Here is an 18,124-nt window from a genome sequence, read left to right as displayed (position 1 = left end):
GTTTTGTGCAGAGACAGGGAAGCCACTGGGCTATGGCCAGAGGCCCACAAAGCCAAGAAGAGGCATGCTATTTCTTGCCAACCAGCCTGATCTGAGCCTGAGGACTGAGATGCACCAGGAAGCCTGTGTTTTCCTATTCTTAGAGAAAAGGTCAAAAAGCTGCAGCCTGCAGCTGAGGAGAATGGCCTCCGCTAAGCTGCCCTTCCCTTACATTCTTCTCTCTCGCTTTTAATAAGAAGGGTGTTCCTTTCCTCAAAGAGAGAGAGAGAGGGAGGGAGGGAGAGAGAGACTGTAAACTGTCCAAGAGGGCCGTGAGAAAACAGGAAGCTTTGAAAAGTACAAGAGAAAGCAAGATGAAATCTATTTGCAGGCGGGCCCCTGGGGACATGTGAGGCATTGTTAAGCAGGCAGTTCATACAGCTATATCCTTCCTTCTGCTGAGGAGGGCTTTGCTGCCAAAAGGCTGCTTGCTATCTGGTCACTGCCTTAACCCCCTCAATGCCAGCCTGAGAACCCTGGTCCCCAGTACTGGGTCCCTAAAAGTCCCCACCTGGTTTCTCCCCAATGAGGCATCCAAGAGCTGGAGGGAGAGATGGAGCCTGTTCGGTGGAGGTGGTGGGGACTTTTTTCAAGGAGACCTCATCCGCTTCTATCAGCTCTGCCCTTAGCCTTCAGGGCTCTGTTTTAGACCACGCTGCAGATGACCTGGTGATTCATAACTTAGGCAGCTCCCGGCTTCACCCATCTCAAAGGAGAATTTGTCCCGGAAATTCTGGATGGCTGCTTTTCCTGGACAGGTTTTCCAAAGACGGCAGCTGGTTCTTTGCTTTTATGGAGTGTGGCTGCTACAAGGATAGCATCCAAATCCACCCCTGCATGCTTACGCAGAATCTGGGAAGCATCTTTCTGAAAAAGGGCTTAAGTCTATAGGCACAGGTCTCTGGAGAAGCTCCAGCTGGCTCCAAGAAGCAAGGACTCCAGAAGTCGAGCCAATAGCAAAAAGCCCAGAAGGGCAGTATTTTTTTATATTAACCAAAAAAAAGAAAAAAAGAAAAAGAAATGAAAAAAAGAAAAAAGAAAGGAACATGGAATGGAAACCTTTCCTCTCCTCTAATTTTCCATTCTATTGTTAATGCTTAATCCCATAGCGATTGAACTTTGCTGCTTGTTGTGGACAGCTGTTTCCACTGAGCCCAGGGCCGGAGAGAACCAGTTCATGTTGCAACAGGAGGAGGGGTTTATTTTAGGAAGGATTTTTAGTGGTGAGAGTCCCAAGAAATTAGAATTTATTACTTAAAGAATCTCCCTTTTTTGCAAGTTTTAGAGTAAAGGAGACAGAGCTAACTCATGGAGTATGGCGAGAGCAAGGCCTGTACTTTTTTTTTCCAACAAGTCAATCATATGAAGATGATAAAGCCCAGGTTTAGCTGACTGGGCCTCTTTTCCACCATCACTGTGCAGCCAGCCAGCCACTTATCTCTGCTAGCTATGAATTGCACAGTGATAAGCAAATGGCCCTCCATTCCTCTCCCTACTCCCTCCACCCAGGGCCAGTTTTTAAGAATCCACACAACATAGATGGGAAGCAAAGTCCACAGGACACCATCTTGAGATGGCCCACCCCACCGTGGGATCTGGAGCTACTTTACCAACACAGATCCCCATTACATAATCTATAAAGTCACGCATGCTCTGAAATTCTTTTGAAATGAAGAAGGGTGATGGTAGGAAGAGGACAACAAGCAGGGTGGCACTTTGCAGATATATGGGAACAAATAGAGGAAGAACCTGGCAGTATGCTTTTGGCACTTTCCAGGAGACTGAGGGTTCTTGATCAAGGTGACCAACACCCGTTCTTGTTTCAGAAATGTTTAAGAATGGAGACGGGCCACCTAAGTTTGACAAAAATACTCTTTTTGTTCTAATCACAGATACACTTTCTTAAGCAGTGTGGGCTGGTGAGGGAACCTATAATGTGACCTATAATGTAGGCTGGTGAGGGAACCTACCCGCCAGGAAGAAAAGATTTTTGCAGATAGATAACCAGTCCAATGCCATGCCAATCTTTCATTGGAAAATATAAACTGTGCATTGTTTCAGAATTGGCATTTCATGCTACGAGCCCTTCTTTTGTGGGAGCCAGTGATGTGACCAGACATCCAGAACCTAATGCACCCTCAAGAATAAGTCAAATTGAGTTTCTGAACCGTAAAGTTGACCATCAGATGCCATCTGGACCATGCGTGGTGCACTATCACTAGAGTGGAGGAGGAGGGGGCAGTTGTTCATGAGCGGAGGCCTGAAACATCAAGCTAGGCTGGCTCACTGCATTATTGAAGGCTGGTTGCACTGCATTGTATAGTCTTCTATGCACTGGTACCAGAGAGAATCTTCTAAATCTTCAGAAACCACCTGGTCCAAGAAATCCTCTAGGTCTCTCTGAGGCCCTTGAAGTAGAGAAACAGAACTGCCTCTGTGCCTCCAAATCATGCCTGCAAGCCCCTTTCCTGTATTGGCTCTGCCCCATGACATATTCCTCTGTTTCAGAGACGTTTTCTGCCCGGTTTGCCCACTACTGCTGGACCTGAATTGATGAGGTAGAGGTAGGAGTTGGTTGGACTGGACAGATGTGAATTTTTAGGGGACTGCAAACTATGCAATGGCTCCCTTCATGTTTTAACAATTTTATGTGCTATCTACCACCAGTTGATAAGATAAAAAATACAGTACATGCTCAAAGTCCAAAAGGAAACTCAATACAAGGAGTGAAGAGTGGCAAAGAGCTCCTGTTAGCACCACCATTATAGGAGACAGTAAACCCCTGTCAGGTGGGAACAGCTCTGTTAAAAGTGAAAGGCTCATGGGGCTCAGTGAGGTGGGAAGGCAATCAAAAACGTGCCTGAAGAGAGAGAGAGAGGAGGTGGTCTGTGGCGTCCATTGTCTCATGCAGCCAAAACTAGCTTCATGGGTATGCAACTTGTGCAGTCCCACAGGCCCCAAAACTCAGAAGGGTCCTGAGTTTGGTGTAATGTCCTTCTTGAAATTCTCCATAACATTTGAACAAGGGGCCCGACATTTGCTCCTTGTAGCAGGCCCATCCTGCATGCAGCTTCATCCCCCTTCAGCTCAGATGACCCAAGATGGACATAAATTGACTTTCAAACCATTGGAAACTTGAAGGAAAGGAGGGGAAACACAAGTAGGTGGCAGGAAAAGGGCTGGAGGGAGAAACCTCCTTCCCCCACCTCCGGAGAATGCCCACACAGGTCTGGGGAAGCTCTGGTTCCTGACCCTTCTCACCCCGTCCAGGACTGGCCAACACCGGAAAGAAGTCAGCTTCGCAGGGGGTTCCTTCAAGTGAGGAGACACATTTCAGATGATTAAGTCAGGAACAGCCCCTAGAAGCAGGGCACCCTACTTTAGAAATAGGGATTGACTGAGAATATATTTGGACCCTGTCAGACATGCAGCAACAGAGAGAAGGAAAATTTCAAACAGAAAGGCTGTAATGATATATCTGAGTGTGGTGATTTCCCTCTTCTTCTCCCTCAGCCCCTCTCCTCGTGACCGGGGGTGTCATGGCTAGCACATTCCTCGAATGAAACTACCCTATCCTGAGCGAGATTCCTTTTCATTTTAGAAGTGGAGAAGGAAAATGATGTGGGATGGGGAGGGACAGCGTGGGAAGCCCAAACATTTCTGAGTAATACCAGTCAGTGTCTTGGGTTTTACAAATCTCCAGCTCACATGTGATCTCAGCTGATGAAATAAAAATCCAACCAAGTTAATGTGACACAGATTTTAACAAAGACACTCCACGGTCCTTAGGAATCAATGAGAAATGCTTCAGATGACTGTGCTCACAGTTATTCCCCAGTCCAAGCAAGTACTTCTGAGGTCATCCAAGGGCCGATCTCAGAATCTCTTTCATCCTCTTTAGGAAACCTGCCCTCAAATTACACTGCTCACCCCAAGTGTCAGGGGAACAGGAGGATGTGATAGAAGCTTCTCTGACTCCTTTCTGTGTTCTACTCTTTGGCCTGTAAGGGGAAGAGGGCTACATCTGATTATTCCTTGCTAGAACAGGATCACATCATATCACCTTCATCCTCTGATAAACTCATTCCCTGAATGAGCCTTCCACCCTCAGACCTCCCCTACTGGCTGCCTCCCTCCCCTGGGCACTGGTTCCACAGTGAGAGGGCAGGCTCCTCAGAGGCCGGCTGAGGGCTGCTGTGAGCATAGGTGCGGTGGAAAGAGGGACAGAGCAGCACATAGACTTGGGGTTGGTCATGGACCTACTCTGAGCCTCGGTGGCCCCACTGATGAAATGGAGACTCTTCCCCATTAGGCATTTGTACAACCCTCAGAGTCCTTCATTTCTGCACTCTCCCAGGGGCCCCAGCCCACCTTGCATTTGAAAGGCTTCACATCAGAGTGAACGATCATGTGTGCCTTGAGGGTCTGTTTCTGCACAAAACTCTTGTAACAGAGGTGACATTGGTAGGCCCGGATGTTGGTGTGGATCAGTACGTGTCTCTTCATGTTGGCCAACAGAGTGAACTCTCGTCCGCAAATCCCACACTTGTGCTCCTTCACACCCTGGAGGGAGGCAAGATTCAAACACCAAAAGGAATGTGGTTAGCAGGTAACACGCTTTCACCAGCCTTCTAGCCTTCACTTTTCTCTCCGCCACATAAATCCACGAAGAGCTTGGTGATAGATGTCGAGTTCCGAATGGTGTGGCTTGAGCTTTGTTAAATTGCTGTTTTGTTGAAAAGTGTTGATTACATCATCTTTTTTTCTTCTGAAAACCATAAACTACCCGGACTGTTAGAGGAAAAGAAAGCTATTGCTTTTGTTGTTCCTGCTGCTGCTGAGGTTAATTCCACAGCAACAGTTCCCAAGGATTAACAGGATTTGGGTAAGAGCACTGTGGGATGATATGCAAAATGAGTCTATAATCTGGCTTTCATGATAATGAAAAAAATAAACTTCCTAAACTGATAATATTATTCCCTACATGAAAACCAGTGTTCTCTTGAGTTCTCATTAATGAACTTGAAAGTCCCAGAACAAGAACTTATATCTACACGTCAACAAATTACAACTTGATAATCACCTCTTAAGATGGTCTCCTGGGTCCCCACAGGCCACAGTGACCTCTGTGTATTGTGTGATTTGGGTATGGAATCTCCTCTAAGCTGGCTTCTGTCTTATGAAGAAATTTGGGGGAGGACAGCTTTCTGAATTAGAAAACAGGATAGAAGGAGGTTTTCTAGTTCCCTAGCTGTTTGTGAAGAAGTGTTTGAATACTTAAGCATCGATACCCTCAGTTGAAAGCATTTCCAAGGACTCACAGCATAAGTAGAGTATTAGCTAATGCTGACTACCAATGCTTCCTTGAAAAGGCCTTTGCAAGAGATCTTGACCCAGAATGACTTTTTGGAAGGAAAACTTAGAGAACCATGGCATTAAAACTAAGGTAGTACAGGTTTAGAACAAGTTGCTTAGCTAACAACTGTATTGTTCTATACACCCATATTGACTGGTATCCGTAGTGACCTATGGTGGGAGGGCTTCCATGCTTAGCTCTGATTGTCTCTGACTATATTTCCATTTCTTTAACTTGGGACATGGTAGAAAATTACTGCTCCTCAGTTTTGGTGAACCCATGGCACTAAAGGGTGAGTTCAGGTCTCTGCCCAGCCATTTACTGGCTGTATAACCTAAGACAAGTCTTGTGGCCTTTCCTGGTGAAGGCTTCCTCATCACAAGATCAAATGGTGGGTCATGAGAACCCAGGGACTCTTTCCAGCTGGAATGCTCTCAAGTCTAGGTGATTGCAGATGAGTATGGATTTATGTTAATGAAGAGATCTAAATTTTAATGCCCTTCTAGAAGATGAATTTTAAAAACATGTTGCATATTCAGTGAATTTAAAATTATGAAATTAATCAAAACTATTTTCTTGATGGGTTGTAAAATTTACTTCAGCATCTTTCTTCTCAAGATTGCCTCTATACTTGGCTATGATCTAGTTGTCCTGGGACCAAGAAGAAGTATCTGCTTAACACTGTTATTAAAATTCTCTAAAGGGAATTCTAAGTCCAAAGAAAAATTCGCATGTGGGCTGGCCTAGACCCCAAGTAAAAGGGAGTGTGGACACGACTTTGCGGAGCAAAGGAAGCTGCTGTGTCTCTAATAGGATTAGTGAAGCAACAGAGGAGAAGCCTGCAGGGCTTATTAGGGATGAGGGTAGAGAAGAAGCACTGCAGCCAGCAAGGCAGGGGCTCCCCTGAGGGAAGCACAGGCCCTGGAGGACCTGGGCCAGACTCTGTTCCCTGAGCGCACCTGCATATGAAGCAGGTCTCACAGTTGAGGAAGAAAACAGCTCAAAATGTGGTCACTGCTTCAGCAGCAAGAGACCAAAAGAATTCTCTAGAAAAAGGCTCTGATTAGTATATCCCAGGCACAGAGCTGGTCTTGGGGAGGTAGGGCCTGATGACACACTCAAGCTAGTATCCCGGATAAAATTTCCAGAAACAGAATTTTAGGGATTCTAGGAGGCTAAAAAGCAACAGCACAGAGACCAGCTGTTTCCTTCATCCTTCCTCACCTCCTCTCCAAACAATCCACATTATTTATTTCTAGGCCCATCTCAGACTCTTAGAAGGCTGGATGGGAAATGACTTGATTGCTAGTCTCTTCATTCTCCCCCATTTCAAGGTGAGGAAGGACATGAAGGGCTCGGGGAAGGGAAGCCCCTTGTCCAAGGTTACACATCTCCTGTCAGAATTAGCCAGCAGCGCAGGTCTCCTGGCCCCTCATCCCCAAGGCTCTGCTCATTTCCCCCCTGGCCCAGACCCCAACTCCTCCCCGCGCCATCGTCCCAACGGGCTGAGTACCTTGTGGGTGAGGGAGTGCTGCTTGAGGTGGTGGGGCTGCACGAACTCCATGCCACACTCGGAGCAGATGTACGGCCGGATGTCCTTGTGCTTCATCATGTGGTTCTGCAACTGGCTCGGGTACTGGAAGGTCTTGTCACACTCGGAACAGTTGTACTGGATAGGGCCCCGGTGCGTGGTGAGGTGCCTCTTCAGCTGGGCCAGTGTGGGGAAGTCGAGGCCGCACTCCACGCAGATGTTCTCCCGCCCACTAGCGTGCTTGGCCTCGTGGGCCTTGAGCTCACTGGGGTAAGCAAAGCCCCGGCCACACACGCGGCAGTTGTGCGGCTTCACCTCGCTGTGCTGCATCATGTGGCGCTTCAGGTGGCTGGTCTGTGTGAAGGCCTTGTGGCACACCTGACATTTGTGGGGCCGCGTGCCCTGGTGGGTCAGCATGTGGGTGTGCAGATGGCTGAGCTGCTTGAAGAGCTTCCCGCAGCGGGTGCACGCGTGCGGCTTGATCCCGCTGTGGCCCAGGATGTGAGTCACCAGGTTGTACTTGGAGGTGTAGGACTTCTCGCAGTTGGGGCACTGCCAGCGCTTCTGTGCCCCGCCCACATCCACATAGTAGCTGTCATCGATCTGCACGTTCACGTCCACCCTCTCCACCTTCTGCTTGGTCTCCTCGCTCTCCTGGGGCTCAGCCTTGCGGGACAGCTGTGGGTCTGGGGGCTGCTTGGGCAGGAAGGTGTGCCGGCTGAAGGGGAAGGGGGAGGCCGAGGGCATGAAGAAGGGGAACATGAGGCCCGGGGGCACTTTAGGGTAGTAGGGGTAGGGCGTGGGCAGGAACGGAGCGGGTGTGGGCTGGGGCCACACGGCGCTGGGCTTCACGGGCTCCTGCTTGACGGGTTTGCCCCCAAAATGCTCCAGGGTGCGGTAGAACTGGAAGCCCACGTTGCACAGGTCGATCATTTGCGAGTCATACTTGGGGCGTGGGGGCTGCGGGAATAACAGAGGGAAGTTTGTGGGGCCGTGGTTTTTGCTGTCCTCGGAGTGGAGGGCAACAGCGGCTTCTCCCTCTGGGTGGTTATAGGGCATCTTGGTGGGCACGCTCTTCCGTTTCCGAGACCCTCCTCCTTCGAAGACCCCTGGGAATCCGTCTAGGTCTCCGGGAGGAGGTTCATACCGGAACTGGGAAAAAGGCCCCCGGAGGGCTTCTGGGAAAGGGTGTCTTTGGGGAGCTTTCCCTCGGGAAACCACTGGCTGCAGGCAGTGGGGAAAGGAGGGGGCCCTTTTCACACCCAAATTGAAATGCACATCCTCGTCTTTGATCATCTTCATTTCCTTCTGCATCCTTGGCAATTTTCCTTTAAAGAGAAAGAAATGGGTTTTTGTTTTGTTTTGTTTTGTTTTGTTTTGTTTTGTTTTGTTTGTTTTATTATTAAAAATCCCCTTTTCCATTAAGGTTTTGGCTAGATGTCAGTACTAATTTATTAAGAGTAATGTTTGTTTAATACTGACCCTCATTTACTCTAAGGTTGTTCAAAATAGCTCTGTGTTTTCCCCTTACAAACCCAGTTACTAATGTGGAGAGCACTGGCCCCCTGGAGTGGGACCTTAGGACTCCAGTGTAAATCCTCAGCCAAAGAAGCTTGGGGGTTGAGGAGCTGTGGGAGTGAACTGGATTGGGAAGAAGAAACCTGAGAACTTGTTGCACCATTGTCCTCACTTAAGATGAGGGTACCAAGGTGCAGAGAGATGAAGTGACACCCTCAAGTCCTACAACAACTAGTGTAGGTGTCAGAACTGGGGCACGTTCTGCCGCAACTTTTCAGCCTGAGATGCAATTGCATGTCTTTTAGGTTCTTTTTTCTCTAAGGGAACCAATGATTTTCACTGCTTCTCTCTGTCTTGGGGCCTTTGCTGCTGGAAAATGGGGATATTCAGGGCCACGTAGGAGATGGGACTTGAATGCTTAACTCAGATCTCAGCTTTATGAGTATCCACCCCAAGCAAAGTACACTGCTGGGGTATAATGAGTGGACGAGATTGATGTGATTAAGAAAGGCATATAACCCAATGTTATAAAGTCACCTTGACGATTTATGTATCCAAATCTTCCACATGAAGCAACTTCAGGGGAAAAATTCCAAGACTGTGAGTGAGTCCCTTAAACAGCACTTGCATCTCCCCTTTCACAAAAGTGTGAGTAAAACTCAGCCTTTGGTAACTCCTGCGGTGCCTGACATTTCCCTGCTGAGCCAGTTACTAAAGCCTGGAAGAGTCTGTGGGGCCAGAGTCTAAAACAGGAGCCATGCTTCCCTTCACATGTCTCCTTGTCATTTTTCTATCTTCTTCACACAGACACTGGTGGAGAGAACTAAGTGACTGCCTCCACATTTCCAGGGAGAGCCCTTTTTACCCAAATCCTCTGAGTTTGAATGAGATTGGTTCCTTTTGCTCATTAGAAGATTCCTCAGAGCCAGTTTCTCTGGCCAGGTCTAAGGCCTGGCCTCAGGTCTCTGGAGACAGGGCTGGGATAAGGTCCTGGACTAACTCAGGGTCCTGGCCCTCGGCAATGGTTACATACTGAGCAGTACAGGTTGAGGGTCGCAGGGGTGAGAGGACCAACAGCTTCCAGTGGTTTTCTGTAGTCCTTAGTGAGGCAAGCTCAGTTTTTACAAGTACCTAGATATTCCCAAATTGTATGTGTCTTTATGAAAGGTTTGACAACTACAGCACAATTAAAACAAAAATGGGCCTTTGCACATTGGATTATCAATTCCATACACAGGCGATCCAACCGATAGAAAAAATATGTGCCCTTATCATGTGAATATTTGGGCACTATTTAAAACTGTTATGTGAAAGTGTCAGAGAAATGACAAATAATATCTATTAATCTTTGCTTTGCGTTTAAGTGACAGGGAAGAGAGCCCTGGTTTGTCTTCTTTCCACGGGTTTGGGGCTTAGTAATTAAGAGGGAGAGCTTGCGTGTCCAGAAAAAGGGAGGCCAAGGCCTGTGTTCTATCCTTCTGCTTCTTTCTAAAATTATTACCTATATGTTAGATGTTCTACCAATGCCGCCTTAAGAACCAGGCACCTGTAGTAAGTGCAGTAGGAGAATGAAATGTCTAGCTTTATAAGACTGGGAGGGGTGTGGGAAGGGCATTGAAATGAGGGGAGTGGTGCTGTCACTATTGAAAGGACTAGGACAGGATGGAGAGGGCAGAAGCTCTTGGATGGTTTTTCATGTTTACTAGATTGTCTCTTTGCCCTAAATTCACATGGCGTTAAGGAGATTATGGCTCTGCTCCAAGAATTTGTTGCATCTATAGAAATAATTGGCTTTCAGACTAGGCAATGTGTCCAATTGAAATGGAGGAAAAGTGGCAGCTCCTTTCTCTGGAATTTCATTTTGGCCATAGTTGGTTTTATACCCTCTTCCGAGATAAGATCCTATTTGCAAAAAAGGCTGCTCAGACTGGAGACAACTCTTCCAGGCTACAAGCGACTGTGGCAAACCATAGCAGAAACCATCCAAATGCGAACTGGTTGTCTGTTTTATTCTGATCTGTTTAAATGAGGCAGTGATTCCTAATTTATATTAGAGAGCTTGATTGGAGAATTAATAAAGAAGAGCCATGTCAGAACATGTGTCAGAACTTATTGATTTTTTTTTTTTTGCATATTTTATTGTTAAGTATTTGAAAATGCTTGGCTAATGATGTCATACCTTTATGCTATGTTTTGTATCTTATGCTGGAAAGCAACTTAATTGTAAAGGACTGTTATCACTAATTTTGAAACTGAAGTTATTCAATTTAAACACATTTGCCTTTGATTCATATTTTTGTTTTTTATTGTGACACAGTCTACTAATTGACTCAATATATCAGGAGTGATATTTGTAATATAATGCTATGTTCAAAAGCATATTTATTTTCAGTGTTTACATTTTTATTTTCTCATCATTGTCTTGGTATAGCAAAGAAACATAGTTGAACAGAAGAAACGTGTTTTTTTTTCTTTTTTTTACATAAACGGCAGAATTCTGTCCTTCAAACACAGAGACTTTACATATGTACATTTTAATTTTCTCCCTATTTTAGTATGATAAAAATTTTCCCCCAGTTTCTGACTTGTGCATATACACACCCCACACCTAAATTAGTAGTTATTAACTCAGGAGATTTAAAAAAGCATTGGGAAACATCCCATGGACATTTTCCCAGATCTTTTAAACAGCAGTCCCCTTTTGCATAAAGATCTTAAGAAGCACTGCCAATCCTTACAGAGGTCAAAAAGAGCTAGATCTGTTTCCTCTCAGCCTTCTTGAGAGATAAATCAGCTGTAGTTGCTGCTATTTATTAATATCCCTGTCTTCTGAGCACAGGGTGTTAAGGACAAGCCATAGGGGGTAAAATAAAAGAACCAAAAAAAACAAATCTATATTGGGGAAGGGGGGTTTGAAGAGAAGAGCAGGGAAAAGACATCTTATTCAAGAGGTAATTTATCTTGAAACCAGTCAACTTAAAAGTCTGAGCAGCCTGTGCAAAAATATTAATAGACTCCTAGAGAACCTCAGTGTGTGCCACCCATGTGCTCTCCTCTATTTCTAAAAGTAGGTCCACAGACATCCATGACAGACATGGGATTCCTATGCAAGAGGCAGGAGAGGCTTGGGGGCAGCAATGATGCACGTGGGCAGGGCAGGCAGTGGGCAGGGGAGCTGCTGGCCCTCCCCTAGTCAGTAATCTGCTGGCTGCTCCCAGAAAATCAGCAGGTTGTAGGATAGTTGCCCACCAGGACATGCTAAAACAAGAAGCAAAAAGAAGTAACTGAAATTGTAAAAGTAGATAGATATGGGATAGTGGAAAGAGCATTGGTTTGGAGCCTGAGGATCTGGGCTTGAATGTTGGCTTTGTGTTGGCAGCTATGGAAAACTGAGCAAGTTAATTTGGGAGTTTGATTTTTCTCATCCATGAAATGGGGGTGGTGGTGGTGGGATTTCCACACTGGGTTGTTGGAGACTTAAAATAGAGTGTGTATGTGAAAGTGTATTAAAAACTAGACAGTGTGGTGCTCTTGAGGAGTAAGAAAGAGTGGGCAGGAGAGGAGGGCTGAGGTAATGATCAATGGATCAGTGCTGACTGACATCATCTCTGTTTTCAAAGCTGAAGCTCTTGTCACCATTGACTGGTATTTGGACCTCTGTTTTGCAAGTTCAAAACCAAGACTTTGCCCATTTACCTTGAGTTGGTCTTGTCCTGCAGTGAAGGTGAACCACAGTTAAAGAGGCCAGTGGGTAAGGCCAGGGTGAGTTTCTTCATTCAGTGTGGAGATGAACTTTCTAGTTTACGAATACTCCTCATCCCTTCTCTATGGCTGTCTTTTCTCTTATGGAGATATTTTCAAGCCTACATTAATAACAGATCACTTTGGTGAATGGGGACAAAAGGGATCTTGTGAGTTATCTCATCTGGTTTATAGGAAGCTGAAAAATTGCCCCTAGTCTCATATCGAAGGTCACTTTCCTAGAGACAGGAGGACCTGTTTGTCAAACCCAAGGTCTCAGACACTAGTATAGTGCTGGATCAACACTGGCTCTTGCAATTCCTGCTAGACTATACGGGCAGGGACTGGGTCTGTTTTATCACTGCCGTGTTTTGGGTCTCTAGCATGGTGCCTGGTGTGAAGTCAATGCTCAGTAAACTGCTGTGGAATGAGAGAAGGAATGAGTGGTTCTTGTTTTTAAAGTCTCCATATGGAACTTTAAAATATATGATTTTATCTTACATTATTTAGACTGCAGGTGACTTTTGGGATGTGCCTAATCAGATCAGGAGCACACTCACAAATTCTCAGGTAGTTATTTTGGGAAGAACTCAACATGCATACTTTGTGTATGCTGTTGCTTACCCTCCTCAGTTTCCAAAGGCAACATTCTCTGAGTGGACTTCGGATTTGAGATAAGTCCTAAATCCCGGCTCCACTAATGCTAGGGAGCCATCCTCAAAGTGCCACAAGGTTCTGCAACCAAGTCAGAAAAAAGATGTCTGAAAAGTACAATGAGCAGTAGGAGATAGAAAGAAAGATCCCTGGATTGAGAATGTGAAGCATAAACCAAGAGTGGGTAGTCTCCCTGTACCCTTCCACCCAGAGGAAATGTTTGGGAAGTTAGTAGCAGTCGACCCTTTGTACTAATGTGGGGATGGGGAGGGAGAGGCCTAGAATAATCATACATTTTTATTGCCCTGGTCAGAGAATGTTCTAAGTTCTTGGCTTTCTTCCATGTATAACCAATCGCTAAACCCAATAGGCTCCACGTCAGGAAGCAAATTGTTTGAGGAGGAAAATATCAGGTTGATCTGTGTTAGCGGAATCTGGGACTCAAGATGTCGTCTTAAACAGGTATTATCCATGAAAATTAGTTATGAGGAAATGGGGAATGTATGTATTTTAAAAACAAAAACAAAATCTCCTCTTTGAACCATGATGACCAATTAGAAATGCAAAGCCGAACTAATATGAAACTACATTTAGTTTTGGGGAAAAATGCTTCTAATAATGCCCTTTAATTGGGAATTCACCTACTGCACCAAAATATAAATATTCCCCAGATAAAATTACTGGTATTTTGTGGTTCTCATTCAAACTGAAGGTCATTCCAGTAAATGCTAGTAGACGAGTCGCTGTGAGTCAGCATGCAAGGGGCAGATCTATTTATCCCCTTTCTGTTCGTCCTGAAATTTATGAAAGAACATTCTCTCACATTTTTTAATCCTTGAATATTCCCAGTGTTTCATTGGAAAATGTTACATTTTACTGTTAGAGACACTGGCTTCCCTTTTAATCTGAGAGAGTGGCACTTTACTTATGTGGTCTACCCTGGAGCTCTGTTCTCAGAAAAAATGGAAACAGGGAGGAGGTAAGAGTTGAGGATAAGTTTAAGAATTAGAAGCAGTGCTAAGAGAAACAAAGGGTGGAGAGTTGCAGGAAGATAACAGGAAGGCAGGATGGGAAATACATGGCCAGACTGCTAACCTTTCTCTGTTCATACAAAGGAATCTTGTTATAAGATCCCTCTGACGTGGGATCTTTTGGATCACTGGAGTTTATCATAACAGGAGACTTTGAGTCTTAAAATTAAACATTCTAATGATTTAACATAATTATCCTAATATATATGTAGTTGTACTTCTGAGTTCTTCATCTGCAGGCATTTCACAAGTAATCATTCAATCTTGCCTTCCTGTGTCTGGCATGAATAGAAGGGTTTCTGTATGCATCTGGCAGATAGAGCAACAGGTTCTCAAGGGAATGAATGATCTGCCTTGTCACTACCTGGGATCGTGGTAGAGCCAAGTAAAAGTGACCAGATGCCTCATAGCCAGACACTCCCAAGGCCCTTCTGGGATGCCTTTATGGCCACCATTTAATTTAGAAACCCAAATTTCTCCCATTTTATTATAAAAAATAATCTGTCAGCCCATGGCATGGGCTGAGCCTTCCAGGTGTTGTGAAATATTAATGAGACCTGTTAATGTGTGAAATAGTCAATTAAACTCACAATTTATTTTTTAAAAGTTCTTAAATACCATCCAGCTATATATCATAAAGTCAAATTTAGTTTTCCATTGTTTAAACTGTCTGTAATGAGCATGCATATACACCATTTTTAAATACATATTTTTAAAAGAGTCCTTATTAAAGAAATCGGGAAGAACCACAAATATATGGAGATTAAACAACATGCTACTAAAAGAGTCCTTATTAAAATGATAGCAAATTCAGCTACTAACTTCCGTAGGTTAAACAGAAAGTTCTTAATGCCTAGGGCTAGTTTCTAGAAGGCAGGAGTGAATATAATTACTCGAGCACTGGAGCAGCTGCTAGCGTGTTGGGGTTATCTCTGTCCTTGTGACCTGTTTAAAGGAAGGAAATGCATTGGAGATATGACTTAGCGGTTCTCTTTCCCAACCCTCAGAGCTAATATATCTCTTGTGGATGGAGTTACAATTGGAATGTTAGAGTTTTTTCTCCTACTTTCTTTGGGAGCCATGTCCTTAGAACATATGCAAATTTTTTCTTTTGTTCTATGTTCATAGATCAAATAAAGATATACTGAATCCTACCTAAGCGAATATATTAGAAAGCTTCATTTTATCCATCTCTGGGAATGATAGCATATTTGGTCTGGTGGATCTCAGAATTGGTAGATAGTGCCAGAAAATATGACCCCCTGTAAGCAAAAGTGGTAAAGGTGAACACACAGTAGATGAGGGTTCTGTGGAAGGAATCTATTTTGAAAGTATAAGTCAAGGCAGTATTTTTTGGGGGTGGAGGTGGGAGTGAAAAACTGTTTTGTATTTTGATTGTGGTGGTGATTGTCAAAACTTATAAAATTCAAAAGATGAATTTTACTGTATGTACATTAAAAATAAGCTTAAAATATAAAAGTAACACCAAAAAATGCTTCTCTGCACATTATTGGAAAAAGAGAAATTGAGGATATTTGGGAAATATCCAACAACAATCAAGGCGACTGGACCCTACCTTCTAATCAGTGTTTATCTATGGAATATATTCAATAATATGCATATGGGCTTTAAGAAGGGGACTGGGTTATACAGCTTTGATGATATTAGTTTCTGCTCTATCCAAAGGGGAGACTTTAAATGACAGAAAACAACTTTTATTATTATAATTTTTTTATAGGTATTCTATGTAGCAAGAATATTGTGGGGCAGGGATGGTACATTAAATTATCCTTCAAGGTCTTCTAATCTTTCGCCCTGATCACATTCAGTAAACAATTTCTATAATTGCTCCAATATGTAGAGTAGTCTACATCAGTGGGGAAGCTCATTATGGTCATCAGAGAGTAAACTTTTACTCCTTATAAATCAATAGATTGCCTTTGACATTGAGGTCCACAGATTACTCTTGTGCTCTTACAAACTGGAACTCATGAAATCTCCAAAACCTCAGGCCAAATCCTGAGTCATGGTGGCACCACCAAGCTCTGCTATTCCATGAAGTCTACCTGAGCAGCCAGCTCCTTCTGTCTTTGATACTTTTCATGGGATATATCTACCAGACTGTCCCAATATTCTACAGGGCAGGAGGTGGCAAGAACCTCAGCGACTAGAGGCTTTACAGAGACTTAGAGATGGAACTTCCCTTTCTTTGTGGGTGGGTATCTAAAATTTCTAATGGAATCTAGTTAAAAAATCAGAATCTTGCCTAGTGCCTTATATGTCATTGGAATCCAATAATTACTTGAGAATTTATTTGACAAATACCCTTTTTCTAGCTTGTTCTTTCTCCCTGATTCCAAGCAGAATTTTGGTGTTACCTGAAAAAATGAATAACTGGTTGACTTGGCCTATCCCAGTCCATCCCAAGCCAACTTCACATCAATACACTTCCAAAAACATCTCTGGTGCAGAAGGTAGTTTAGCTAAGGCATAACAATGACTATGGTACTTCTCCTCAAAGAGCATGCCCTCACCCTCCTGCTTCATCCTGGCTCCAGATCCTTGACCAGTGTATGTCATATTCCTTTGGCCTGAAAGCTGGAATGTCTTGTTATACTGAAATAATATGAATGCATGCGGGAAGGCTCTGGAAATGCTTAAGGGGCAGTGATCAAATGCCACCGAGCCTCTAAGGGAGTGGGTCACCGTAACATAGAACATCCCCACATTCTAGTAAACAGTGTCCCAGGAGGGCAGGCCACTAAATTTCTCTCTCTTACTCAAAAACTGCAAATTCCCTTCAGGCAAATCCATTAGCCTCATGAAAATGCCCATCCTAATAGGCAGGTGGATCCGTGACCTCATCTTTTTTAGGATAGAATTCTTGCTCTATTTCCGCCTTCTGTTGAGTGATCATTCTTCATTTGAATACCTTTTTCCCATGATACTTTATAGTTCAAGATCTTCTGATGACCTGCTTCATGTTGATTTTTCCTATTGATTCTGCTCACTAAAATCATTCTTGAAAAATATATATACTTATAAAATATATATACTTAGCTCCTAATATACATGGACACATAGATTATCTCTGGAGGAAAAAAAAGAATCTGGTAATAGTAGTTTCCTCTGGGAAGAAACACTGTATGGCTGGGGGAGGAAGGCTTGGAAGTCCAGCAGCCAAGTAATCAGCTTCATAGTCTATATGAAGGTGCCCTTGTAGTTGTGCAGTTCTCTAGGAGACTTTTGGTGGTATGCTCTTCCAACTTGTACTTTTGTACACTGTAACTGACTTAGCTATTCAAATACTTGCCTTAAAAATAACCAAAAATTCATTTTGGCTTTCAAACGGCAAACATTTAGATAAAATTAGTATTGGGTTCTCTTTTTCTAATTAATTTTCTGCATTTCTTTGGACTCCTTGATTTTTCTGCCTATGGTCTCTTGATGCTCTTGGCAGAGTTCACTGTAGTTTAAACATTGGGAATGCAGTGTTAGACTTGGAGAAGCCTCCCCAAAGGGAGGCTTAGCAAAAACACTTCAGGTGCCTCCTCTGTGCCTGCACTGTTCTGGGGCCAGAAAGACAATGTCTAATAAGCCAGAAACTGGCCTCAAGGAACTCACCATCTGGGAGAAGAAAGTGACAAACAGATGTGGAGAAAAATGTTATAGAAGATACAATAAAGGAATTTTGAACGGGTAGGTTGATTTGTTGTATATGAGAGAACAAGAAGCAGAATGACATTTCTTTGACATAAATTATTTTCTTTCAAGAGATTCTTTTTTATATCATTAAAACTTCAGTTAGAATAACATAAAACAGATGACGGAATAGCTTTGGAAGTGAGGGGAGCGAGGAAAACTTCCCCCTTTCCCAACCAGTGCCTCTGCCTTCCCTATCTATGTATTCTGCAGAACAGAGGAAGACTGGTGACTTGCCCGCTGGGGCTGACCTTTGATTAATTGCATTAAGAAAGCCAGGTGTGTGTAAGCTAAAAATAAATTACATTCAACCTTGAAAATTCAGATAAAGATGAGTCTTATGTGAGGATTCATGGTAATTACAGAATCAAACACAGCAAATATGACTGATCCAGTTTTTCCATTCTACCCATCTCTGAGTTTTTCCTTAGCTCTTTCCCCAGTGCCGAGAAGGAACTTGGGGATGCTAAGAATGAGACTGTTGGATTAGAGACAATGTCAAGTCTTCCCTCAGGGCCTTAAGGTATTTGGGTGCTTAAAAGCTTCTAGCTT

General features: G+C 43.9%; 1 protein-coding gene across 1 annotated transcript in view; it reads right to left on the bottom strand.

Annotated features, from left to right (window-relative positions):
- Positions 1 to 18,124, bottom strand: part of ZNF366 (zinc finger protein 366) — a 70,787-nt gene that overhangs the window by 12,608 nt on the left and 40,055 nt on the right. Inside the window, exons 2-3 of the mRNA XM_023538136.1 lie at positions 6,909 to 8,254; positions 4,411 to 4,602 (exon numbers count right to left, since the gene is read on the bottom strand). Of these exons, the coding sequence (XP_023393904.1) occupies positions 4,411 to 4,602; positions 6,909 to 8,254 (1,538 nt within the window). The remainder of the gene's footprint in view (positions 1 to 4,410; positions 4,603 to 6,908; positions 8,255 to 18,124) is intronic.

Source organism: Pteropus vampyrus, unplaced genomic scaffold, assembly GCF_000151845.1.
Source record: "Pteropus vampyrus isolate Shadow unplaced genomic scaffold, Pvam_2.0 Scaffold213, whole genome shotgun sequence".
NCBI classification, from domain to species: domain Eukaryota; kingdom Metazoa; phylum Chordata; class Mammalia; order Chiroptera; family Pteropodidae; genus Pteropus; species Pteropus vampyrus.
Note: the sequence above shows the minus strand (reverse complement) of the source record. Positions and strands in the feature narration are given on the sequence as shown.